Source organism: Miscanthus floridulus, chromosome 3, assembly GCF_019320115.1.
Source record: "Miscanthus floridulus cultivar M001 chromosome 3, ASM1932011v1, whole genome shotgun sequence".
NCBI lineage: Eukaryota > Viridiplantae > Streptophyta > Magnoliopsida > Poales > Poaceae > Miscanthus > Miscanthus floridulus.
Window position 1 is genome coordinate 133,268,050 of NC_089582.1, and position 25,578 is coordinate 133,293,627.

General features: G+C 49.0%; 4 protein-coding genes across 4 annotated transcripts; all 4 read right to left on the minus strand.

Annotated features, from left to right (window-relative positions):
• Nucleotides 1-949: 949 nt before the first annotated feature.
• On the minus strand, nucleotides 950-1,907 carry LOC136544467 (uncharacterized). The gene is made up of 3 exons (XM_066536623.1): nucleotides 1,454-1,907; nucleotides 1,225-1,383; nucleotides 950-1,146 (listed from the first exon to the last, which is right to left on the minus strand). The coding sequence occupies exons 1-3, from the start codon at nucleotides 1,905-1,907 to the stop codon at nucleotides 950-952; spliced, it is 810 nt and encodes a 269-aa protein (XP_066392720.1).
• A 7,891-nt stretch (nucleotides 1,908-9,798) lies between these two features.
• Nucleotides 9,799-11,425, minus strand: LOC136547014 (cytochrome P450 89A2-like). Its single transcript, XM_066538981.1, has one exon. The coding sequence runs from the start codon at nucleotides 11,408-11,410 to the stop codon at nucleotides 9,875-9,877; it is 1,536 nt and encodes a 511-aa protein (XP_066395078.1). The 5' UTR covers nucleotides 11,411-11,425; the 3' UTR covers nucleotides 9,799-9,874.
• A 365-nt stretch (nucleotides 11,426-11,790) lies between these two features.
• LOC136544469 (CMP-sialic acid transporter 2) lies at nucleotides 11,791-16,576 on the minus strand. The gene is made up of 15 exons (XM_066536624.1): nucleotides 16,550-16,576; nucleotides 15,612-15,642; nucleotides 15,459-15,522; nucleotides 15,265-15,376; nucleotides 15,091-15,170; nucleotides 14,920-14,995; nucleotides 14,714-14,814; nucleotides 14,206-14,277; nucleotides 14,074-14,122; nucleotides 13,937-13,978; nucleotides 13,677-13,798; nucleotides 13,523-13,582; nucleotides 13,364-13,412; nucleotides 12,298-12,392; nucleotides 11,791-12,197 (listed from the first exon to the last, which is right to left on the minus strand). The coding sequence occupies exons 1-15, from the start codon at nucleotides 16,574-16,576 to the stop codon at nucleotides 12,140-12,142; spliced, it is 1,038 nt and encodes a 345-aa protein (XP_066392721.1). The 3' UTR covers nucleotides 11,791-12,139.
• A 2,252-nt stretch (nucleotides 16,577-18,828) lies between these two features.
• On the minus strand, nucleotides 18,829-23,952 carry LOC136547015 (glutamyl-tRNA reductase-binding protein, chloroplastic-like). Its single transcript, XM_066538982.1, has 12 exons — nucleotides 23,824-23,952; nucleotides 23,611-23,676; nucleotides 22,947-23,033; nucleotides 22,195-22,293; nucleotides 21,633-21,728; nucleotides 21,342-21,407; nucleotides 21,192-21,282; nucleotides 20,863-20,930; nucleotides 20,699-20,764; nucleotides 19,905-19,955; nucleotides 19,432-19,496; nucleotides 18,829-19,181 (listed from the first exon to the last, which is right to left on the minus strand). The coding sequence occupies exons 2-12, from the start codon at nucleotides 23,674-23,676 to the stop codon at nucleotides 19,115-19,117; spliced, it is 822 nt and encodes a 273-aa protein (XP_066395079.1). The 5' UTR covers nucleotides 23,824-23,952; the 3' UTR covers nucleotides 18,829-19,114.
• Between the last annotated feature and the right edge of the window lie 1,626 nt (nucleotides 23,953-25,578).

Sequence of the window (25,578 nt, forward strand, 5' to 3'; positions counted from 1 at the left end):
CTGACCCCGCCATGGGAAGGACCGTACATCATCGCCCAAGTACTGAAGCCCAGGACCTACAAGCAGGCCAACGAGAAGGGTGAAGTCTTCACCAACGCTTGGAACATAGAACAGCTACGTCGCTTTTATCCCTAAATTTCCAAGCATTGTATATATCGTTTCTCGAAATACAATTAAAAAGCATTCTTTAGTTGGTCTAATTTTTCGAGAAACCCCCCGAGCCCATCGTAGGTCTCGGCAGTACAATAACACGACAAGGGAGACTCGGCTCTGCCTCGGCAGAACCAAGCCTCCCTCGGGGGCTAGATAGGGGACTCCCCCCTAGGTCCCACGTACCGTTCTTCAGTTGTTTTTCGCAAAAATTCCTACACCAAGACTCTAGCAGGCTCTGATGAATCAGTTGTAAAAACTCCTCGGACCAAGGTCTGTTTCCTAAGCAAGAGGCCGGTAGAGTCGCGAGACGGCCTACGCCTCCGAGCTACGGCACTCCCTCACTACCTCTCGCTCGAGGGACGGCTTAGGCCCCAATGGGGTGCTTTGCAAACGAAATCCGATCAGGGGCAACAGAGGGCAGAGGCTCCGAAACATAAGAAAAACAACTAAGAAACACAAATACTTCAGAAATAAAGGCCTCAACGGCCACAAGCGTTACGATGCAAAAAATAACCCCTACTTTACTTTTACATAGCCTCCGGGGCACAGATCAAGGCTCAGGGTCTTCAGCACCGGCAGATGGTAAGGGAGGAACCACCTCCTCTTCGAAGAGCGTCGCCAGCGCCGTGCCAGGGCCTTCCGCCGCCTCCATCAGCTTCGTGACCACCGCGTCCGCCTCCTCGTCATCATCAAGCAGGACATACCCATCGCTGATGGCAGGGATGTCGGCGCCGACGTAGTAAGAAGAGATGACGGCCAACACACGCTTGACACCAGTGTGCAGCGCTCCTCGGAGTCACTCGCGCACCTGGTTGCTCAGCGCGGTCAAACGGCTCCCTAGGGAGCTGCCTGACTGAACCCCCTCGACCTCTAAGGCCTCACAGGCGGAAAGGGCAGCATGTTTCAGTGCCTTGTGCTCCCTGATCTCGGCCTCGAGCACCGTCTGCACCGCACTAGAAGCCTCGGCGGCCCGAGTGATCTCTGCCTCCGACTCTGCACCGAGGAAAATGGAATGAGGCTGAGCGAGGGAAAAAACAACCTAAGTTAGGGATGGAAGCCCACGGAACTCACCCTTGGCCTTCTGCTCCCAGCGTCGGGTCTCGACCTGACAAGCCTCGGTCTTCTCCTTCCAGCGCAGAGCCTCGGCCCGGGAAGCCTCGGCCTCCTCCTTCAAGCGCTGGGCCTCGACCCAAGAAGCCTCGGCCGCCCTGGAAGCCTCACTCCCAAGCTCTGCGTCACGCAAGGGAGTTAGGGAGTGAACATAAGAAAAAGAAAACAAAATGAGGGGACTAAAACTCACCCTCGACCGTCCCCCTCCAAATTACAGCCTCGGTCCGCGAGGCCTCAGCTGCAGCAAGGGCCTCGTCCAAGGCACCTTTCGTCAGCTGGTGCGCCCTCTGCTCCACCCCCAGCTGCCCCACGTGAGCCACGGCCGAGGCCGTAGCTTCAATGGCTTGGCCCCTGAAGGCATCCCGGTCGTTGACCGCGTGGGTGAGCTCCTCCTCCAACTCCTTAACCCACGCCGCCAGAGGGGCGAGTTGCGTCTGGGCCATGGCCGCCTCGACCTTCGCGTCGACACAACAAAGGCGGAGGTCCTCTACCTCCGCGCTCCACGCCGACAGGAGCTCATTGGCGCTGGCAAGAAGGTCCTTCTGCCGCTGAAGCTGGTCCCAGAGGCCCCTCTCCCGCCGGAGAAAGACCGACTTCCCAAACGACCGGGTCTCGAGCTCCTGGGGAAGCAGAACGAGGGTCATTGGTTGCAACGAAACCAGAAAAGGACAACGTCGTGCGAGAAAGGAAAACACGAACCTGGGCAACTCCAGGCAGTTCATCGGCCACCACGGACAGGGTCGTCCATAGCGACCGCTCCGCTAGCTGGCGGTATTGCTCGAAGGTGCCCCAGCGCCCGCCTTCGGCTGTGTCCTCGAGGACGAACAGAGGCTCCCCCTCAGGGTCGTCCTGGCTCCGCCACAGTACTCGCGGGTGATCCCACCCGCGAGGCTCGGGCCGCGCCCGCACGAGGGCCGAGCTTCCCCCATCCAAGAACAGCGCCGGCTATTCCACAGCACCGGCATCCTCGGCGTCGACCACCTCCCGCGCCCGAGAAGTATCATCGGAGGAGATTGGATAGACCTCCGCCTCCCGGGTGCTCTCCTGCAGCAACGGTGGGCCCTGAACCAAGGGCGCCACCGAGGCCTTCGCTGCCTGCATCTCCACCTCCTGGACAGACGGCCTCGCCGCCATCACGACGGCCTTGGTGATCTCGGGGGCTCCGGCCTCTGCAATTATGGCCTCGACGGTCTCGGGGGCTTCGGTCTCCGCCATCGTGGCCTCGGCAGAGACAGAGACACCGACCGCGGCCACTGCGGTCTCGGTGGTCATGGGCGTCATGGCTTCCGTCGCCTCAGCCTCAGAGACCTCGGCGGCCTCGGCAACCAAGGGCATGCCGGCCCCATCCGACTCGTGAGCCTCGCTCCCACGAGTCGGAAGCGCTCCCTCCCTCGTCTGTGTAGGGGCCACCTCGGCAACCCCTCCTTGGGCGGCCGGCCCCCTTGGGTCGACCCTTGCCGACGCCGCGCCGCGTTGGATAGCAGCTTGTGCCTCCGCCACCTAGTGGGCGGAGGAGCCGGGGCTCGCCTTTAGCGCCTTAAGGGGCGCCAAGGGGAGCTCGTCCGCAGGCCGCTTCCGACTAAGGAAAAATAACCTACAGGGTCAGCACGAGACCAAAAAGGCGAACGGAATGCACTATGACCCCGCCAAAAATACACTAACCTTGAACGGGGCGGCAACCGTTTCGCCACGGTGAACCTCGTCCGTAACGGCGGAGGCGGTGGCAGAAGCGTCGCCTCCGTATCCATCGGCGCCGGTCGGTCCTCAATGGACCCCGACGCCCCTTCGGTCCTCTGTGGGGGCGGCGGCGTCGTCTCCACCGCCACTCGCTCCACCACGGCCGCCGAGCGCACCGGGCTAACGGCTCGTTTGCCCAACGCCCGGGCCTCGGGCGTGTCGGCCTCGGCCCCAGAGCGGGCAACCGCCGGCCCTGGGTCCGCTTCTCCTCCTCCTCCCGGGAGTGCCGGGCTGCTGGCCAACGCCCCAGGCACCACCTCTACTATGTCAGGAAGGTGGTCCAGGGGACCTTGCCCCGCCTCGCCCCCGTCATCCCCGTCCGAGGCCTCCGTCGACAGCGACGTCGACAGGGATTCCTCCAACGGGAGGCCATCTTTCCTTTATTGACAACGGCGCTAATCTAACCCTTCGCGTGTGAGGATTTGCCTCGTGCGCTTCGCCGCCTTGGCGTCCTTCCGTGTCTTCTGCACGTCGGCGTGCGCCCGGTTGATCGCCCGCCACCTCGCGTCCTCGGGAACGGGCGGCGGAGAGGAGCGCACGTCCCTCATCCACTGAAGGAACGACAAACGCGCATAAGGGAACAAGGAGTAAGGGGAGACTAAGGAGGTTCAGAGGCTACAGTAGCACATGACTTACCAGTGAAAGGAACCCCCGCGACAGTTGCATCACGAAGGGGGTCAAGTTGCCGCCCTTCAGCTTCGCCTCTATCGTCTCCCCCACCCGACGAAGGATTTCCTCGTCGGAAAGGGCGGAGGAGGACATCCGGATGCCCTCCATGGGTTCACCCGGCTTCATCTCAAACAGCCGCCACCGCTGAGCCATCAGCGGCAGCACCCTCCGGTGGTGGAAGGCGGCCACGACCACAGCCACGGTGAGGCCATGGCCCCGCAGCCTCGCTAGCCCCTCCAGGAGCGGCTCCAGCTTGGGTTGGTCGTCCTTCGGGACGCCCCACTTCCATCTCTCCGGGCAGCTCCCCATAATCCGCCTAGTGTAAGGGGGAAGTCCTCCGTCATCGTTACGAAGGTAGAACCAGCTCGTGTACCATTGTCGGTTGGAGGACACGAGCTGGGCCGGGATGTAGAGGTGCTGGCGGTCCTGGCGCACCTGGAGAGTGCAGCCGCCGGCCCTCGTCGCCTTCCTCTTACCCGACATACCCATCGGCTTGGTAGTGTGCCCCGCCCGAAATAGGTGGAGCCACAACTCCCAATGGGGAGCAATCCCCAAATACCCCTCGCAGATGGCAACAAAGATAGCCGCCTGAGCGATGGAGTTGGGATTGAAGTTGTGGAGCTCCACGCCGTAGTAGTGCGGGAGCGCCCGCATGAACCGGTCCACCGAGACGCCGAGGCCGCGCTCGTGGAAGGAGACAAAGCTCATGACGTAGCCGTCGTGAGGCCTTGGCTCCGGCTCGCCGTATGGAGCAATCCACTCTAGCCTGGCGGGGTCTGTCACCGGGCGAAGGAGTCCATCATCGACAAGCGACTGAAGCGTCTCCTCGGTGACATCCGACGGGTCCTAGGGGTCTGCCTCGACAACGATGATGTCGTCGGCCATGGGTGCGATGGAGGAATCGGGTGCGGCGGTGAGTTTTTTCTCTCTCTCCCACGCTCTCGCTTTTTTCTCGCTTTCTCCCTAGGCTCGCTCTTCTCTCCTCTTCTTCCCGGCACCCACTGCTCTAGCGACGGCTCGACGGAGGCGGTGCTAATGCAGGTAATGTAATACGAGGAGGGGCGAGACTCTTCGGGTATTTATGCAGGGAGGAGGCGAAACGAACAGGCGACGAAATCGGGGAGGTTTTCCCCCTGATCCGGCGCGGTTAACCACGAGCCGATTTCGCTGGCCCACGCGCCCACGTCTCCCGCATTAAATGCGAGGACAGTTTCATCCCATCCACCACGTCACGCTCGGCCACTACGGCAGCAGGCGTCGTTTCGACTCCCCATGAAACTGCCTCAAAAGGCGCGCCGCCCGTGCCGAGCCAATAGGGAAGATATTCCCTGTAGCCTATTCCTTTCGTATGAAGGAACCGGGCTCTGAACCTATTACGATCCAGGGGTTCGAAGGCTGGGCCCCAAAGGGTTTCGACAGCCGCCCTAGGATAACAGAGTCAGGGACAACCGCGGGCGAGCCCATACAGGGCCGAGGCCCAAGCAAGCGAAACGCTTGGGACGCCCAAAGTTGTGTCCGAGACCGGAGGAAAGTCTCCGAATGGGATCCCACCGTAGGGAGGCACTGAGCCACCAAGGCCCAGCGAACGGCCTCGACACCCACTAGAGACATCCTCTGGTACTCTTGGAGTGTGTCTCTAGACCGCTAGCCGTCTCCTAGCGAACGGGGTTCGGGCCTCCACTCGGACTACCCGATAACAGCTCACCGGAAGTGCCACCGCTCGTGCCCACCGAGGGTAGCGAGGCACATTCCACCCCTCCTTCCAAGCGAAAAGGAAGTGTGAGGGTCGCACAAAAAGTCAGGGGAACCCCCGACGGCCTTCTCGTTTTATGCAGATGCTAGGGGGCTCTTCCTGCAACCTTGCCGAGACCCAGCGACCCCAGCTCGCACTCAAAGGGGCTCGGCAAAACAAACCCTCCTTCTGAGCAAAAAGGAAGCGTGAGGGTCGTGCAAAAAGACAGGGGAGCTCCTGACGGCCCTCTCACCCTGTGCAGAGGCTAGGGGGCTCTTCCTACAAATACGCTGAGACCCCACAACTCGGGCTCGCGCCCAAAAGGGGGCCTCGGCAAACAAACCCTCACGCGTGAGGGGCGTATAAAAAGTCAGGGGAACTCCTGACGGCCCTCTCGCTCCGCGCAGAGGCTAGGGGCTCTTCCTGCAACCTTGCCGAGACCAGAATGGGCTCGGCAAACAAACCCTCCGTCCGAACAAAAAGGACATGTGAGGGTCGGATGAAAAAGTCAAGGGACCCCCGACCGCCCTCTTGCTCCAGGCGGAGGCTCGGGGGCTCCTCTTGCACCCGAAGACCAAGACAAACGGTCCAAGCCCACGCTAGAGGTTTCATTACAAAACACAATAAAGGGCACCGAGCTCGTTACGGTCCAGGGGTTCGAAGGCTGGGCCTCCAAGAGGTTTCGACAGCCGCCCTAGGGCAACAGAGTTAGGGACGACTTTGGGGCGAGCCTACGAATGGCCCAGGCCCGAGCGAACGGTCGCTCGGGGCATCCTAAGCCGTGTCTGAGACCGGCAGGAAAGTATCCGAATGAGATCCCACCGTAGGGAGGCACTGAGCCATCGAGGCCCAGCGAACGGCCTCGGCACCCACTAGAGAAACCCTCTGGTACTCTTGGAGTGCGTCTCCAGACCGCTAGCCATCCCCTAGCGAACGGGGTACGGGCCTCCACTCGGACTCACCCGATAACAGCTCACCGGAAGTGTCCACGCTCATGCCCATCGAGGGTAGCCTGGCACATTCCACCCCTCCTTCCGAGCGAAAGGAAGCGTGAGGGTCGTACCCAAAGTCAGGAGGACCCCTGACGAACCTCTCGCTCCGTGCGGAGGCTAGAGGGCTCTTCCTGCAGCCTCGCCGAGACCCCCGCAACCCAAACTTGCGCTTAGGGGCTCGGCAAATGCAATAAGAACTACTCGTTCAAACACAAAAATAAAAAGCCCCTGGACGAGTGACTCCACTCCTCTAGGGCCTCGGGGGCTACACCCGGCAGGTGCGCTCGTGCGCACCCACCGGAACCTCAAGGTACAAAACCCAATTCCTATGGGAGCGGGTACGAACCAAGCCTAGGCAAACCCTCAGGGAGAGCGCACACACTCCCCCTGAGGCTTGGGGGCTACTGTCGGGTACCTTGGAACGGGGTACCCCGAGCGAGCATCAAAAGGGTCGCTAAAGTCCCATCAAAAAATAAAGCTAGAAGGTAAGCCGTGGACCCCTCACCCGCAACGACCGAGCCCACCAGGCCCTCTGCCTTGCCTCGAGCCTCGCGCAGGAGGTCTCGGCACCCTGACGCGAATTCCGCCTCGCGCGAGGCTCGCCATGGAAGGCCTCGGTAGGGGGTGCATTCTCCGTATCGCGCGAGGCCTCTCGCGGCATGCCTCGGCAAGGAATCCGATCTCCATCTCGCGCGAGGCCTCATTCTCCGTGTCGCTCGAGCCTGGCTCGTTCGCAGCCCGTCGCCCCCCGCCTCGACCGACCCTCCAGACAGCGTGTCATGTCTCATTAATGCTCCAACCACTCCCGCAATCTCAGCCGGACGATGGCTCAATGCCACAGAATGGCCGATGGGACCCGAGGTCGCATCAGCGCCATACCGGCCGGGATAGGGCACGGCGGGGATTACCGGCCACTGTGTCCTAACGCTGTGTCCACGATCAGCGCCATACCGGCTGGGACAGGGTACGGCAGGGATTACCAGCCACTGTGTCCTAACACTGTGCCCACGATCAGCCACCCACTCGAGGCCTCGGCACTGTACACCAAGGTCTCGGCTATCTTGAGGTTCGTGCCTGCCGAGACCCCTCCACTGCGATGCAGCCTCGGCACCAACCAAGTCTCGGCCTCGCGCACAGTCTGTCCACAGTGGCTTGCACGTTCACCACCGCACCCACTCCGAGGCAGTCCTGGGGCTCCCACGACGCACAGGATTGGTGGGACGACCACGCCGCCCCAGTGCTCCAAGGACGGACCACTCCGATGACCATGCCGCCACAGGAACAGGCTACAGGGCCCGGACATGCCGCCTCTGTTCACACGACACCGTATAGTTAGCTCATGTACCGTCCTTGTCCTCCCTTCAGGCTATAAAAGGAGAGGACTTGGGCCTTTTTAGGGGGGACAAAGGAAAACACCTGGTAACACAAACACACACACACATCCCAGCCGCCTGAGAGCAACGTCTCAGACGGCCCTCACGACACCCTGCCGAGACCTGGGACTAGCTCCCTCTCTCCCTCAGCTTGTAACCCCCTACTACAAGCACTTCGGTGTAAGGAATACAAGATCGATCTCTCAGACTGGACGTAGGGCATCGATTGCCTGAACCAGTATAAACCTTGTGTCTCTTTGCATCACCATCCGGAATCGGGAGCACGCAGCTCAAATTCACTGGTTGGTTGAGGACCCCCCGGTCCGAAACACCGACAGTTCCACTCGCGACCGGACGCATCCGGTAACGCCCGATCAGACTCACCCAATGTCCGGTCAGTCACCCTCTTCTCTGTGTGCTGCCACGTCAGCAGGACCGGACGCACCCCGTCAGTGTCCGATCACAAAGTGACCCAGCGTCCGGTCGAAGACCAACGCCAGTGTCTTCACCGCTTCCACTGACCGGACGCACCGGTCCAGTTGAAGCCAGTGTCTGGTGCACTCTGTGAAACCCTGTCTTTTCTGTACAGGGCGCCGGTGGCACCGTCGACTGTTCGCACGCTACGGGCGGACACTCCTCCAGTGAAGTTTCTAACCCTTGCTCAAATGTGCCAACCACCAAGTGTATCACCTTGTGCACATGTGTTAGCATATTTTCACAAAATGATTTCAAGGGTGTTAGCACTCCACTAGATTCTAAATGCATATGCAATGAGTTAGAGCATCTAGTGGCACTTTGATAACCGTATTTCGATACGAGTTTCACCTCTCTTAATAGTACGGCTATCGAACATAAGTATGATCACACTCACTAAGTGTCTTGATCATCGAAACGAAAAAGCTCCTACCATTTATACCTTTGCCTTGAGCCTTTTGCATTTCGTTTACTTCTTTTTCAAGTCCAAGCACTTGATCATCACCATGTCAACACCATCATCATGTCATGATCTTCATTTGCTTCACTACTTGGAGTAGTGCTACCTATCTCATGATCACTTTAATAAACTAGGTTAGCACTTAGGGTTTCATCAATTTATCAAAACCAAACTAGAGCTTTCACTGTTTTATTTGGATGTTGCAAAATAGATCATGATGTTCCATGTGTTACAATGGCTTCATACATATGTTCCAAATGTTTTATTTGTTTTCAAACATATATTGTAATTGTTTTCCTCTGTATGTTGTAAAACTAGTTCTGGAGGTTGCAAAAGTACATCTGCTTTTCAAATTCCCGCGTGCGCGTGCAAAACAGAGCGAGCGAAACTACGTGCGCGCGTGGAAAGGAGCGGCGAGACGGTTCCACAGGTCCCGCACGCGCGTGCAACAGAGCGGGCAGGGCGGCGCGTGAAACGGAGTGGGGCGGGGCGGGGCGGATCTGCCACGAGTCTGAGCAGACAGGACGGAGCATGGAGCTGCATCCGGTTGCGACGTCCTGTCCGGATGCCCAGGCGCCAGACGTTCCGCATATTTAATAGTAAAGGACAGTTGTAGAAATAGACCGAATACAATCGAATATTTTGGATAGCGACATTTACCATATTTGAATATGAACATGGATTAAGACATTATCAAATGCAGATGTAAAATAGGTATAGTTTTTTAGATAGTTTGAATTTAGATTCAAATTCGGATATCTATTTGATTTGGGAGATAGAAAATAATATCCATTTGGACGTGTGCGTGTTCAACGCTAAATGGATAGCCACATAATGAGAAATATAAGTTCAAACATATGCATATGAATATAGTAAGTTATTATGCAAAAAAAAATACAATTATAATGGACACTATCGGATAATTCCTCTATTCAATCCCAACGTTTTGAATAAGGCATTTAGCATAGATCCACAAAATTCATTCTGTGGACCTCATAGACCTCATAGACCGCATTCATGGACGTCCATTGCACACTCCTAATGATCGCTTGAATGATCTCCTAATGACACATATATACATGCAAATTATTCAAACAACTACTACTTCTTTATTATTAATCTGTCCAAAAAGTCCACTACTGAAAAAACTCTCCAAAGCTTTGTGTCCGATAGATCAACTCCTCCTTGGCACTAGTCGCGGGCGCAGCGGGTTCTTCATGACGGTGGTGAACTCGCTCTTCTCCCCGAACTCCACCTCATGGCCGGGCGCCTCCTTCCACTCGAACTCCCTCACCATGTTGGCCACGAAGAACTCGAGGTGCAGCATGGCGATGGACAGCCCGGCGCAGATCCTCCGCCCCACGCCGAACGGCATCATCCTGATCCCCTTGGTGCCCGTCATGTCCACGCCCACGCCGTCGCCGCCCTCCAGGAACCGCTCCGGGACGAACTCCATCGGCCTCTCCCACTCCTGCTCGTCGCGGCCCATCTCGGCCACCATGAAGTTCACCGTCGCGCCCTTGGGGATCAGGTACCCGCCGACGTCCATGTCCTCGGCGGCCTTGTGCGGAAGCACGAAGTGGCCCGGCGGGTGCTTGCGCAGGCCCTCCAGGATCACCGCCTTAAGGTACGGCATCCCGTGGACGGCCTCCTCCGAGACCGCCTCGGCGTCGTTGCCGCACGTGGCCTTGATCTCCGCGTGCAGCCGGTCTTGGACGGCCGGGTTCTTCACAAGCTCGGCCATGATCCACTGCAGGCCCGTGGAGGTGGTGTCGGTGCCGGCGGTGAGGAACTCGGAGCAGAGCGCGACGATCTCGTCGTCGGTGAGCGCGCGGTGGCCCTCCTCCGCGGGGAGCGTGATGTCGAGCAGGGTATCCACGTACGAGTGCTGGAACGTGGTCTCCCTCGCCGGTGCCTGGCCGGCCTTGGCCTGCCGCTTGTACTCGCGCCGAGCGTTGATGAGCGGCACGAAGAGCTCCGCCTGGCGCCGGCGCAGGGCGCGCGCGGTCTGCAGGCGGCCGCGGAAAACGTGCCTGGTGACGGACGGGAAGAAGAAGAAGACGCTCATCTGCTGGGAGATGTAGAGCAGCCACGTGCGCTCGGCGTCCTCGATGGCGCGCACCGCGGGCTCGTCCAGCCGCTCGCCGAAGCACATGAGCACCAGGAGGCAGAACATGGTGTACCGGAACGCCTCCATGACGTCGCACGGCTCGTCGTCCCCGCCCGCCCGCAGCTTGTCCATGAGGACGCCACGCACCCAGGCGCGCGCGGGCGCGAACAGCCTGACGCGCGACGGGTGCAGCGTCTCGGCGACGAGGTTGCGGCGCAGGAGGCGCCACACGGGCCCGTAGTCGGCGCGGGTGATGATGTTGTCGCTGACGCCCAGGAGCGAGCTCGTGGCGGCCTGCGGGCGGTTCGCCATCGTGACAGCGCCGGCGCCCACGAGCGCGGCGTGCGCGAGGCGGCGGTCGGCCACGAAGATGGCGAGCCGGGAGCCCATCCGAAGCGTGACGACGGGGCCGTACCGCTTGAAGAGCTTCAGCAGCAGGGGCTCCACGTCCGCCGCGGAGTTCCTCAGCCACAGCAGGTTGCCGAACAGCGGCACGGCCGGGGGACCCGGCGGCAGGCGGCGGTTCTTGGTGTGGCGCCGGCGGAGGACGAGGAGCGAGAGCAGGAGGGCGCCCGCGAGGAGGATCCAGCTGGTCTCCATTGGAGGTGTTGTGTTTTTGCGACGAAACTCTGTTCGTGTTGATGTTTGTCGTATGATGATGAGGAGATTAGACGAACGGGATTCCAGTTTTATAGTGAGGTTTTGTACGTGGAGTCCCGAGTCCGTACAACATGTCGAGGGAGATATGGTTTCGACATGGTTTCATGCTGGGATAAGGTCTGAACATGGGTTTTCGTCCGAGACTAGAAGAATTATTGTTGTTGACTTCTTGCCGTCTGCCGAGTTCGTCCGAGACACGGTAGCAGCGGCAAAGGCCATCTATGATCTGTCCGTGTAGCACACGTGCAGGCGGATGTATCATCTACCCTACCCACCCATACTTTTGGTTGTTTTTTATTTATGCAGTTTTGATCTAGAAGAGTATTATTTTGAAGTGGGAGTATGGGAGCACTGGATGCATTCTCACATATCCACCCATGCAGGATGATCTTCATGCGAGGAAGGCAGGAAGCAAACAGATGTCAACGGCTACCATCAGTTTAGTACCCTCCATGACCATCCACTTCGCGTTTGGCTACGAATTCTTACTCCTTCGAAAACTTGATCGCACATCATTCTTGTTCTGGCTTCCATCTCACGTTCTCCCTCATGATGCAACGATGTTCACAGTGCTACTAGAAAACCATTCTACAGTGCGCCAGCTGCCTGATCTTGTAGGGCATTCGAAGAAAAACACACTCTTCTTCTGCCCGTGCAGGAAGAAAAACTCTATTTCTGCTGCTGCAGCTTCCCAACAGAGTGCAGGTACACAGAGACAGAAACGACCCTGAAAATCAACAAGCCATAAGAGAGCTTGTTAAATTAACATGGACTACAACCGTAGTCTAGTCAACACAAGTTGCGACCGTGCTTCCATGAGCACTTACGTGGATCCAAGCAAGAACGCAAGAGACAGGTGGAAGCCAAATAAGAAGACGGATACTATTGCCGTCAGAAGCATTGCAACTGATGTTGAGTAAACCTGTGTGCATGCAACTGCACATTGTTAGCACATGGTGATATGAAAAGTTTGTTAGATGTCTCAGTAGTTATATAGACAATTCATTATATCCATGGTGAGACATTTTGGTGAATCTTAGCAATGCCTCAAATATCAGTCTAGACACTGGACTGGTGCACTATAGTCGCAGTGTTGCTTCTACAATGGCCAATGGGGAACCCGTGGTCCTCTGTTTGTGTAGACATCTAGGGATCATATTATATATTTAATAATACAGTTTTCAAACAAAAAGAAGACCTTGTTTATCCATCAAAGATGCTGTGACACAAGTTCTGCTGCTACTTGGTCACAAAATGTGACATTTTCTTAAGTGATACCTAATGTAAATAGTGCAAGTAATCCAGAATAGACATGTTGACAGAGAATATACATGATGGTGATGGCGTGAAGGGCCTTCGGTGGGTTCAAAAATGTGATTATTATATCTTAACCCTAATCCATGGCTTTGATACCATGTTACTAACCTTGGAGATTAGAGAAGACAAAATACTTCATTAGTGGAGAAGACAATATATAGAGAGCCTCACGGGTCATATGGGCTAACAGATGCATCGGTTATCCACTTGGTGTAATTTCACGATGAAGATTGGAACTACATGTACAGCTAGTAAAGGTTCTGGAAGAGTTAAATACTTGTTATGCATGCAAAAAACAAAACAAAAAGGGCATGCTCTAAATGGGAAACAACTGGATGACAAATACCAGATGATAACAACTCTGGCTGTGTAAACATAGGCTGCAAAATAGCTAAATTGGAAGGAAGAGTCCCAGTAGGGGCAACAGCCAACAAGGGGTAACATGGTGGCCGAAGTTAGTAATTACTAATTAGAAAAGATGGTAATTAGGAATTCATTTAACCTCGAAATATGCTGCTGAGCTTCAGACCTACACTGTTTGCACACACATGTAAATGAAAAGATAGTAGCTAGTACCTTGACAATATTGTCTGCATACTTCATCACCATTGATACAGCAATTCCACTGCAAAACAAATATAAATACTCGATTTGATTGGGAAGAAAATAAGAAGGATGCAGCTAAGACCAACAGGGCAATAGTGAAAACAACTAATATGATCCAACTGTCAGTACCTCAGAGCATGGTTAAGAATCATCAAAACTGTAATAAACGAGTAGCCATGAAAAAAGCCTCTGCACCAGATGGCAGATTCAAATGGAATGGTCAATATCATGAACTGTAACAGGTGACATTAATGAAGCACTTGTAAAAAAATTCTGCACTAACTTGTTCATAACAGCATCGAAGTCCTGGACACAAATTGCAACCAAATTGAAGAGCATCCCAAATATGTACAGCCAAAAATTTTGTGCATTTATATTTCTTGAAGGATGTTTCTTGATGATAACCTGGATTGTTCAAAACATAAAGGAATATATTACATTCCTAAAGAAATCCATTGATATTTCATATCAAATGTATTTTCAAAAAAAAAACAAGAATACAAATGATGAAAAGAGTAGTAGTAGTAGTATGGAGTCACAAACTTCTGTATATACTCCTGCAAAACCACTTAGAAGAGCCATCACCTGCAAAAAGGGAAAAAGAGCATTCAGGTAGTTGTTAAGCACTTCCTCTAGTATGTCCAAAAGACAGGATCGATTATTTTTTCTGCTTCACTCACAATTGCCATCACCAAACCTTGAATAGGGGTCTGAAGAACATGGTCTGAGCTGGAAAAGGACAGATAAGAAAAGAATGAGGGGGAAAAACGTTGAACAAACAAGAAAAAGAATGAGGGGGAAAACAGGCATACGAGGGACTGAGCTGAGCAGTAGTGCAGCCAGCACATAAAAGAATAAATGCAGCCCACTGAATTTCACTTAACCTGCATTAGTTCAACCATCCTAAATTAACAATGGAAAGCAGGTACTGGGGAAGAAAATATTAAAATAACTGGAAGGAATGAAATGGAAAACAAAGAGGTTTTGTTATGATGGCCAGTTAAGAGGGTAGCAAGGTATTAGATTCAACAAATGCGCCAGTTTCAGATATCAGAGTTAGGATTTGCATAGTCCATTAAGCAGCCAGTTTCTCAAGTTGAACAGTTCAATAGAGTACGGATTCAAACCTAATGATGACAATTTATTTTACAGATTGAAGTTCACCACAACTCTTTCATCACAGAACTATAATTCATGTCTTCCAGTTTTAGCATCCAGCGTTGCATCAAAGATTTCAAGTGAAAGCGAACCCAAAGACATAGTGGATGTCACTTGTTAGCAAAGAAAACTGATAAAAAAGAACAAGCTCATTAGACTTACTTTTTCTTGAGAATTATACGGTATAGAACACCAGTGCTGATAATATTCAAGTTCTTCAGAATCTGGTAAGCTGGCGCATCCACATATGCAAAGATATAATACTGACAACCACAGAAGCAGGGAAAACATGGTTATGTTTTGTTTATTTTTTCTTTTTTTAAATAAAAAAAAATCCTACGTCAGAAGGACTGGGCAACTGGACATACCTGCAATAAGTTCTTCACCAGGTAAAGCATTGCAGGAATGGGGTAAACTCTAACTTCATCAAACGATGTAGTTAACCTGAAAATAATAAAACCAAAGGTCTAGAAGGTGGAAGAAGACAACACACCCCTAATATGTACTATCGAGAACGACAAGCATGGTAAAATCATCACCTATTATCTTCTGTAACACCTTGACTGTTCCATGTCCTGTACAAGGCTACAAGTGACAGTAGACATTTCAAAGCTTCCACCTAGACATTGAGAAAACAGAATACATAACCACATCCACAATACTGAAAACTCCTGAAGATATAGTCACTGAGAGAATTCAAGCATTTCGCTCACCGAAAAATTTGCTGTTGTGATACTATATTCATACTTTCCAGCTCTTTTCGACCATACAATCAATATTGCCTGGGAACTTGTTAGCAATGTCAATGCAAGTGTAACAATGGACCTGAAAACCACATTGCCGATACAACAAATGATTTTCAGAAAGAATGAAATTTAGTAAAAATATTGCAAGAAATAAGCCTTACTTTAGCTTCCAACTATCCTTGCCCTTCGGCCCTCCTGCAGTGCTAAGACTCGAAGTTGCTGTATCTGTAAATGGTATAGGTATTAATGCTAAGAATATCCCATATACAGCTCATCCGGAAAAAGAACATCTGCATGATGAATCAAGAGCTTACTGCTAGAAAGAGATCTCCTATCAAAGCTCTCCTTTTAGACGGGCCGGGTCAGACAAAAGACAGCTTGTCAGTGCATGCTCTGTTATTGAAATACAAGATTATTGTAAGCCCATTTTTCTCGAAAAGGAAAGCAACTATTGCCAGCGTTTAACTTTACGTATGACCAATGACAAACATCAGCAAGATAAAAGAGTACAGGACAATTTTAAGTTGAATTTAATGTCTAAACCATACTGGTCACTGCTAACACATAATAGCAGGCACAAATTATTTCCCAAATTATGTTTACAAAAACAAAGGATGAATCAGATGGCTTGTGTATCAGAAAAGGTCCGATTGCAAGTGCATGGATGGATAGAAATGCTGCACTCACAAACTCAGCCGTTAAATAGCCAAATGTAAATTTAACAAATAAATTTGTAAATTACAAGAATTAATGTCAGCATAACGTTAACGACTTGTAGTAAGCCATGAGCAATATACACTGATCGAATAATCACTCACCTGCTAATGGCTACATGGGTACATACCATCTACCAGACTAAACAGTTAACGGGAGTGAAGCAGGCAACTGTGCCTAGATGAGAAATATGAGATTGAGACTTCAAATCAGACAAAAACGAACCAAAACTGCTCACAGATGTATTTCAGTTTTATTTCAGTCACAAATATATATATTAAGAAGGAGAGGAAATCATCTAACTCGATCAGCACATTTTGCTATGGAAACCCCCGAATCTCGCAGACATTAGGGAGGCTAAACTAGAGAGGGTAAGATAAAATCGAGATTGCGGTTGCGGCGGTGGTGAGGAACTAAGTGAAAACCTACCAAACAGTTTTGAAGAAACCACCGCCGCAGCAGCGACGGCCGATGTAATCTAATATGGAGATTCGGGCGGCGGCATTGCTGTAGATAAACATCGCGGGCTCATGCGTACCTGATCCTTCACTCTTCTGTGCTCCATCTCTTCCCCACGAGCGGCGAGCCTTTGCCTCGCCGGCTCTGCAGTTCTGCTACTGCGTTTTCTTTCACAGGAAGGATGGAATAACGCAGACGTCGGGGAAGGGCTGGGCAGGCAAGCACCGCTGCACGCTGGGGCCTCGTGTAGTCTTGTGTGTGATCAAGTGATAACTGATAGCAGGCGGCGTGCTGGCGTACCTAGCTGGCAAAAAAAAATAAAAACCCGAAAGCTGACAATATTTTACAGTTGGGTGTACATACAGTTAATTGTGGGCAGTAAATAACTTTTTGGAAGAATGTATTGGTTTCAACTCCTAAACTTTAGTTACGGTCTTATCGTATGTTTAGACATATACATAAAGTATTAAATATAGATTAATTATTAAACTAATTGCACAGTTTACGACTACTTTACGAGACGAATCTTTTAAGCCTAATTAGTCCATGATTTGACAATGTGTTGCTACAGTAAATATGTGCTAATGATGGCTTAATTAGGCTTAATAAATTCGTCTCGTAGATTACTGATGGATTCTGTAATTTAATTTTTTATTAGTATCCGAACACCCCATGCGACACTCTCATATGACACCTTCTAAATTTTAGTCACCTGATCAAAACACCCCCTTAGTTTCGTTAAAATTTGACTTATGCTGATGCTTATACTAATTTGTTGTAAGAAAAAAACATTGTTCGATCATTAAAAAGTACTACTAAAAAAGTAGTGTTGCAGAACCGCCTGAATCGATGAGCTGACATCCAATGAAATCGATAAATGACCATTAGAGGTCTACCAATGCATACACATTCTCATAAACTAACTCACCGTCTCCACCATGTTACTTACATGGACACTAAAATCTAAAATGGGTATTGGATGGTACTGTTTTGGTCTCCAACAGAGTACCTATATACGAGACGTATTTTTTATTGTAGCAGAGTCACAACCTAAATATGAGTATTCTTTTTCCTGGAGACTCATTTGCAGAAAGGGTTCTCTTTTAAGTCATGTTGTTGGAGAAGACAAAAAATGGGTATTAAACCTTTTGTCTGTAGCGCTACCTAAACGTGAAATGAGTCTTGTATTTTGGATGATGTTGTTGGAGATGGTCTAAACATAAGTGGATGCATACATATTAAAATAATATATCAGCACTGTGAATACAACGGCTAACCTGTTTTAAGCTGCAAATGTGTGCTGTTGCTACAGTATTTACTCTCTTATACAACCAGCCGCTGCTGTAGCTGCTACTGCAAAAGCAAGCAGCGAAACATTGCAAGTCTATTGCCTAGCTAGCTGTTTCGCAACTCTCCTGTCTGTTTCGCAACTCTCCTCTCCGTTCCACAAAACACAATCAACAGGTACAAGTGTTCTCCCTCTCCTCGTGTTTTATGAGATGGAGAGGAGAGAGCGAAGCATTTGTATCTGCTGCTTGCGTTTTATGAAATGGAGAGGAGAGAGCGCTTGTATCCCTTGTTGCTTTTGTTTTGCGAAATGACAGTTGTGCTTTATGTAAAGCAATGAGAACCACTAGCTTTGCAATGAACAACGGTCAGATAGTTGGCAATCGTATACTGTGCTGATATATTATTTTAATATTTGTGCATTGACAGAGTCGATTTCTGATAATATGTATGCACCGGTAGACCTCCAGTGGTCATGCATCGATTCATTGGATGCTAGCTCATCCTATGATTTGATGCAAAGTCCACAGGAGAAGCCCTTAGGAAGCCTAAACTTAAATAGGCTGACAAAGTTTATCTCAAGCAAAGTTTATATGTAAATTATGATCGAAAGCAATTAGGAAGCCCAAACTTAAACACTTCAGCATCTATTCAGTTAAATACATGCACCAAACATCTCTTCAAGCATTCCTAGCTTCACGCCTGGAGATATTCCTCTTAAAGTGGCTTATTCTGCTTAGAAAAATATGTGAAGAATGTGAATTTCAAAAAAAAAAACGTACAGAGAACGATGTTCACCAAGTGAGTGACACGTTGGATAACCTGCGAGGGGTGACTCCAAATGATAAGAATGAGGCCTGTTTGAATTCGGGTCTAAAGTTTAGACTATCTTAGCTCTTGAATGTTCTAAATAGGTTATCTAAAGTGTTGTCCCAAGTTTAGGTAACCAAAACAAGATGTTAGTTCATTAGACCACACAAGTAAACTTTAGAATCTATTTAGTTTAGCTGTGGACAAGCTGTTGTGAGTTGTGAAAAACAATGTTGTGAGCTATGTGCTTTGAAAAAGTTGTAAGCTGTTTGCTTGAAATAAGTTCACAGCCATTTGGTGAACAATCAGTTGAAAGAGTTGCACATGTCAGTAAGTACAATATAGTGAAGTCGCTTTATATTCATTCAACTACAAGTACTTCAAGCGCCCTTTGTTATATACAAGGTCGTGTATCAATCCATGAAAATTCTGTGGCTCCACCTTCAGTTGGTGCAGAGATGGACGGAAACCCAAGAACTCTTATTCATTAGGTTTACTTTCATTTGCACAGACAGATTCATCACCTTCCAGAACGACGACAACGACATCATTCAGGATCTGAAGATGAGGCTCTTGCAGCTTGGAGCATTTCCACGATCAGTGTCTTAACATCCCTGTACAACAGTAACAAGAACATGTCAGAGAACCGGTCAAGGAATATTCAGAGGCATCAATTTTAAATGGTGTACAAGACATAGTGAAAGACAACCATGAAGAAAAAGCATCTGAGCTTAAGGGCCCCTTTGGAACGCAGGATTTAACAGGAATTGTATAGGAATTTCATAGGAATCAGTTCATTTTTCACGGAAAAATAAGAGTTGTGTCAGATTAGAAGGCTAAGAGAGTCAAGAGTGGGGGACCCACTTCCTGTCTTGCGCCTGCCTTGGGAAGGGCATACGCAACTTCAGAACACTTCCATCATAACCAGCCTGGGCAGCAGAAATAGGCATATTAGAATTTATAACAGAGTTGGATTCTTTTTTCAATACATGAGAACAGAGCTCATTAATTAAAGGTGCAATTGTCTAGCCAAATAGGTAAAAGATCACAGTCGAACAAATTGTATTATCCAGACCAAAATAAAGGCCAGAACATTGAAATGTTGCAATTCTGTTATGATATTGTAATGCTGACCTTGTGGTTACTGATCCATTTTTTAGTCCTACTGATCCGAACTGAGTAGGCAAAATATAGCATATAATTTGCAGGTATTATTTTGTCTAGTTTATGGCACTGTTACCATTGCATTAGTCAGTATCTCAGTATGACATTGAGCAGGTACAGGGCATTTCCAGGACAAATTAGCAAAGTATAAGGCATATGCTGTAAAGAGTTACCTTCACATTAAAACCAAGGCTGTCCACATCCAGCATATAAGCAAAATCCACCTGAATGCATTTGTCATCTTTCAAGTTTCAATATATTTGAAAGCAATATTTGGTCAAAAGTGTGACAACACAAAATGGACAGACTGTAAAAGAAGTTATGCAAAGCACTGAAGAATTCCTCCTTTGCTACTATCCCAGGCGTGATCAAGAGTTTCATGACTGCATTGTTTGGTAATACTGATAACTAAACACTATGTACAATGCTAACTACAGCAATGAACCCAGTTCTTCGATGCAGATTCCAGCAAACCGCAGAATAACACTTCTGGTTGCCAAGTATACCAACAGATATGCATAACAAATAGACTATAAAGCAAATGGTTACATTCATTTGTAAACTAGTTTGCAATTTTGAATGAATGGCTGGCTGTTTTCCCAGGGCAAGAATTGCACAGTTGCACACAGATCTAGCCCTGGATGATACTACCTTTGCACCTGTGTATTGACAAGACAGCAAGCATATGCTTAAACAGAGTACAATTTTCACTTTCCGAACTACAAGCAACACAATGTGTCAAGAACAAAAGATACACATATATGATGAATAAAAAATGCTAGTTATTTAGTTACAGAAATGACTACATTATAAAAAACAGACAGCGCCCTCACCCCTCAGGAAAAGAATATTTAGGCACAATTTCTTCAAGATATATCAGGTTTGGCAGTAATATTATTGGAATAAATACTTTATTGCTATATTGTTGGAACAAATGCTACATAAATAGACTTCATCATTAACTTGCCTTAACAGTAGTGGAGTGTTGCACAATGAGGTTTGTATCATCGGCATGATCCTTGTTCATATGGCTCTGTAGGGCATATGCATAATGGAAGGTTCAAACATTTAGTGTAAAGCCCAATAAATATATAAGAGCAAGGAGTAAAGGGAAACAGAATCCAGACATACTGTAATAGGAGTTGAGAATTGAGATATTGGATCAACTTTTGCTTCCTTGTACTCGACAGCACTGAATTCTGGGGATTTTGACATTAGGTTAGCATATTAGGCAAAAACACTATCACCAAATTATTTTTTGTCAGGTTTACAGAATTCAGTATCTCAGATATGTAGTTGCTATTTATGCATTTATGCTAATAGTGGGAGGATAAGTGAGGTCCATAAGAACATTGTTACTCTAAACATATGTGAAAGTAGCAGAACCATAAACTTCTGCATCATGACAGTGTCCCTTTTGGTGACTAGCTTTCCTCTAGGCGATTCAAAAAGGCACCTACCTCCAGAGCCAAGGAGAGCAGTTGCAACGCCAGATACATAGCGCACAGCTTTAGGTTTGATGTGCAGGAAACTGAAGTCACCAAAGTCAAGCTTAATTTGGCAAATCATTCATCATAATCAGTTGCAACAGTAACGGCATTAAAGTATACCCAAAAAGCATCAGGGTGCCTTCGTAGGTAAGCGCTTCTCACTGAATCTTTTTCTTCGTCAGAAACCTGCAAATAAGAATAAGGGCGTCAGCAAACACAGTTAATATCAGGTGACATGCAAATTATGACTTTTATCCCTTGTTGGGTTTCACCGCTAGCCTGCACTAACTTGCTTAAGATTAAGAGGTTTTGCTGTTGTATGCACATTATGATTTAGCAATGTATCTGAAATGTAACAAGGAAAAGGCATGATGATATATCAGTGGGAAAGCAAAGGAGGGAGGAAATTACAGGAACAGCATCACCATATACAGTGATTACAGTATCCGTTCTGTCCTCAGGGTCTTTCGCGACAAGAAGTGAGCATTTAGGATTTCCAGAGAGATTCTGCAAAATTGGTAGCAAAGCATAAGAAGAAAAAAAAAACTGGACCTGCGAGGGTATGACCACCCCCAGGCATTTCATTAAGAAGAAGACCTTCTCACGCAGGCCCAGAAAACCCCCGAACCCCTACCCCACCCTTACACAGCGGCACCGTCGCCCTGTGAGAACGGGCCGGTCCTTAGACCTGTGCTTTGGCATGGGACAGACGAGGGTCACTGGTGAAAGAAATATGTTTACAACTGTTGCCTGTGTTTACTGAATGTAGACTAGACAATTATGCAATTCAAACAAATGTTCTAGCAGTGCTAGATTTGCATATCTATGCATATTTCTTTGTTCGCCCACACATGGGCTTTGGTGTATTTTCCAGTGATGCTACCAAATTGTAAGGCATCCATGCATAATGGACATGGAAAGGTAAAACAAATAGCTTTGTATACAGAATCATGAAAGCAAAAAATTAACTTACCTTTGAATGAATTGCTAAACTACTCACTGCTAATATGGGGGAACCATCCTGATCACATGCAAAATCAACCATTGAACCAGATGGATAACCAGTATGATCCTGCAAGCATAATAATATGAAATCTCCGAATAAGATCTAGTATAATTCTGCAAGATTACATATATTGGAGTTTTGGAACTATAAATTCCCTGTTTGTTTAATTAAAAGAAAACTATGAGTTTGCCTTCACTCAGTTTTTTTTTATAAATATTCTTCGTTCCTCACCAAGTAGAAAAACTTATCCTTGAAGGAAGCAGTCTGTGACATGTACAAGTACAAAACTACTCCCTCTGTTCCAAATTGTAAATCGTTTTAGCTTTTCTAGGTATAGCTTTCACTATGCATCTAGACATAGTGTATATATGTAGGTGCATAGCAAAATGTATGTGCTTATAAAAGCAAAATGGCTTACAATTTGGAACAGAGGGAGTAGAAATCATGCTCTGGTGAATATGAGAAATACCTAGATTAGCACCTGGTCCAGTAAAAACTGGATGTCACCAAAGCATTCGAAACAAAACAATAACTTCCAAAGTTTCAATAGACAAGATTGTTCTTCATGAACAGTGGGTTAGTCTCTTCACATTATACAATGCTCACTGAGTACTACAGAACTTGTGAGGGTAGATGAAGAAAAAGACTAGCTAAGCGTTTATCCAATAAGACATTCAAATCTAACAACATTTGTTGTTACATTTGCAATGTCTAGGTACCTGAGAATGCGTAGCAAGAACGCCTCTGACACTTCGGTCCAGAATGGTCCGTATTTCTTCAACTGGAGAAAGACAAGCAGCTTTTGCCTATAATTATGAGAATATTGAGTAAATCAGAAAGATCCAGATACAAGCTTAACTGACTCACTGCTTAAGTGACTCGCAAACTTATTTAAGTATTCAACCCTACCGCAGTTGTTGCAGATATACTCATTGACTCACATGATAAGTTGATTGAACATGCTGCAGGAATTGACAAGGTTCAGTTGGGACTTGGCAATAGCTATGATTTGCTACAAGAGGCAATGAGGCCTCACAACATCGTAACATGGGACTCTGGTCTTTGTAAAGAAAACATTTGCACATCAATGTTTTTCTTCCTCACGTTGACTTTTGAGAAGAAAATGATCATACTAAACAATCCACCTATTTCAATTGAATAGTAAGTTATTTTGGTGAATTTATTTGACACCCCCACCGCCCACCCCTTGGGCCCTTCACTAGTCTCAAAAATCCAAAATTGTAGACACACTGGGTCCTACTCCTACACAACTAAACGGACCCAAAACACCGAATTCACTTCACTTGAGTTGCATAGCTACTGCCCACGGGTCATGACAGACACACGATCCCCAAAGCCAACGAGAAAAGCCAAGGGCCACACCTGGTGAACGCGGATCACCTCGAACGCATCCGAGGAACCACCGGGGGCGTCGGCAGGCGCCGCCATCTGCAACGCAGACAAACAAACACCAGAGCACCATCAGCCAAATACATCACCGCCGCGGAGGCATTTCATCGAACATCTGCCCGCACGAAACGGTTAATAAGATTAAGGGCGGCCGCCGGCGGCAGGCGGAGAGGGGACGAGTCGGACCTGAGACGAGGAGGAGGACACGAAGAATCGGCCGCGGCGGTTGCGGAGGCGAGAGTAGAGGAGGGGGGAAGCGGAGGCGGAGACGGAGACGTGACGGTGCCGGTGGTTGTGCCGGCCATTAGTAATTTGTAGGTGGAGCGGAAGGAGTAGGCGCTGTTGCATATATTATAGGCTTGTCGTATAATATTTAATAAATCAAATAAAACTCTAACATTAAGTGTAGTATGTTTTAATATTATATGAGATTTTGATTGAACGTTGACTCAGCTTATATGGTTGAAAATTTTTCATTTTAATTGAGAAGCTGATAAAAGTATATAGACGTGTCACGCGCGCACGCCGCCATCGCTGAGGCCGTGGGCGTGGCAGGCGAGCGGTGAGCGAGCGGGCGGGCGTGGCCTGTCTTTTGCCACTTAATCCACATAATTACGGGAGTTTTCTCTCCTTTATGGTGGAGGCGAGGTGATTGCGCCGTTTCCGTTTCCTCATCTCTTCGTGTCTCCGTCTCCTAAATTCCTCTGCTGGCTCTCTTTCTCCTCGTCGTAGGCATAAAACAGAACGTCCTCTGTCAGTCATTCTCCCTTCCGCAACCGCTCCCGAGAGAAACCACATGTCAGCAGCCCTCTGACTTTCCCGTCCCGTACCTCTGCGCGCATGGAGTAGCGGGAAAGTATGTGCCTCCGGAACCCTCATCTGCCTGAGAACCTTGCACGGGGTGAGCGGCGATTAGGTTTTTGGGGAGCGATCCGCGACTGCTTATCCACGTACGTCTTCTTCCTGGTGGTGATCGCTCTCAGAACTCGTCTTTTTCTCGGTGGTTACTTGTGGAACAGCAATGCGTCTTATTCCTGGTGACCGTTCGTGGGACTGCACTGCGAACATCTTCCTACATCGACTGTGGTCCACGACTTCTAGCAACGCACTATGTCGACTAGTGCGAATGGAGCCTCCGATGCCCTCGATATGGGACCCTCCGCTGGGTACATTTGTATCTCTGTAATTACCGCACTTAGCGTTCTTACTGTAGCGATCTGTATGTCATGTTTGCATGCTGTAGCGTTCATTAGAGATATACACATGCACATATATGCAGTCATGAACCTGCTGATGTTATATTTCTGGATTAAATTAACCATGAAAATACATAAATTTCTAACAATCCAAAAACCTAATGTTAGACAATTTTCTGTCAGTGGTTTTGCTGCTGCTTTGAAGCCAAATAATTTTGATGGCAAGAATTTTATAATATGGCGTGTCAAGAAGGTATTGTGGTTGACTGCGATGAACTGCTATCACGCCACGCATGGAAAGCCTGAACAATTTAATCCTGAGGAGGAGAAAAAGTTCTTGGCTGCCGATAACCTATTTCGAGACGCCGTGGTTAGTACACTTCATCCTAAGTATGAGAAAAACTACATATCTTGCACATCAAGCAAAGAGTTATGTGATGCTCTTGAGGCAAAGTTTGGAGTTTCTGATGCTGTTAGTGAGTTGTACCTTATGGAGCAGCTATATGACTACAAAATGGTTGAAAACCGTTCTGTAGTCGAACAGGCTCATAAGATATAGACGTTAGCAAAGGAACTAGAACATTTCCTATGTTTGTTGCCCGATAAGTTTGTGGTCGGTGGTATAATCGCTAAGCTGCCACCTTCTTGGAGCAATTTTGCTACTTCTCTAAAACACAAGAGACAAGAGTTTAGCGTGACTGAACTTATTGGATCTCTTGATGTTGAGGAGAGGACGAGAGTAAAG

Excerpts from the sequence above, each read along its gene's own strand:
- LOC136544467 (XM_066536623.1), bottom strand. The coding sequence starts at position 1,907 with ATGACCCTCGTTCTGCTTCCCCAGGAGCTCGAGACCCGGTCGTTTGGG. Across the intron at positions 1,384-1,453 it reads TTGGAGGGGGACGGTCGAGG|AGCTTGGGAGTGAGGCTTCC; the intron begins GTGAGTTTTAGT and ends TGCGTGACGCAG. Across the intron at positions 1,147-1,224 it reads CTGGGAGCAGAAGGCCAAGG|AGTCGGAGGCAGAGATCACT; the intron begins GTGAGTTCCGTG and ends TCCTCGGTGCAG.
- LOC136547014 (XM_066538981.1), bottom strand. The coding sequence starts at position 11,410 with ATGGAGACCAGCTGGATCCTCCTCGCGGGCGCCCTCCTGCTCTCGCTC.
- LOC136544469 (XM_066536624.1), bottom strand. The coding sequence starts at position 16,576 with ATGGAGCACAGAAGAGTGAAGGATCAG. Across the intron at positions 15,643-16,549 it reads ACAGAAGAGTGAAGGATCAG|GAGAGCTTTGATAGGAGATC; the intron begins GTACGCATGAGC and ends CCCGTCTAAAAG. Across the intron at positions 15,523-15,611 it reads TAGGAGATCTCTTTCTAGCA|ATACAGCAACTTCGAGTCTT; the intron begins GTAAGCTCTTGA and ends TACCATTTACAG.
- LOC136547015 (XM_066538982.1), bottom strand. The coding sequence starts at position 23,676 with ATGGCGGCGCCTGCCGACGCCCCCGGTGGTTCCTCGGATGCGTTCGAG. Across the intron at positions 23,034-23,610 it reads AGGTGATCCGCGTTCACCAG|GCAAAAGCTGCTTGTCTTTC; the intron begins GTGTGGCCCTTG and ends TCATAATTATAG. Across the intron at positions 20,931-21,191 it reads TGCTCTCCTTGGCTCTGGAG|AATTCAGTGCTGTCGAGTAC; the intron begins GTAGGTGCCTTT and ends CAAAATCCCCAG.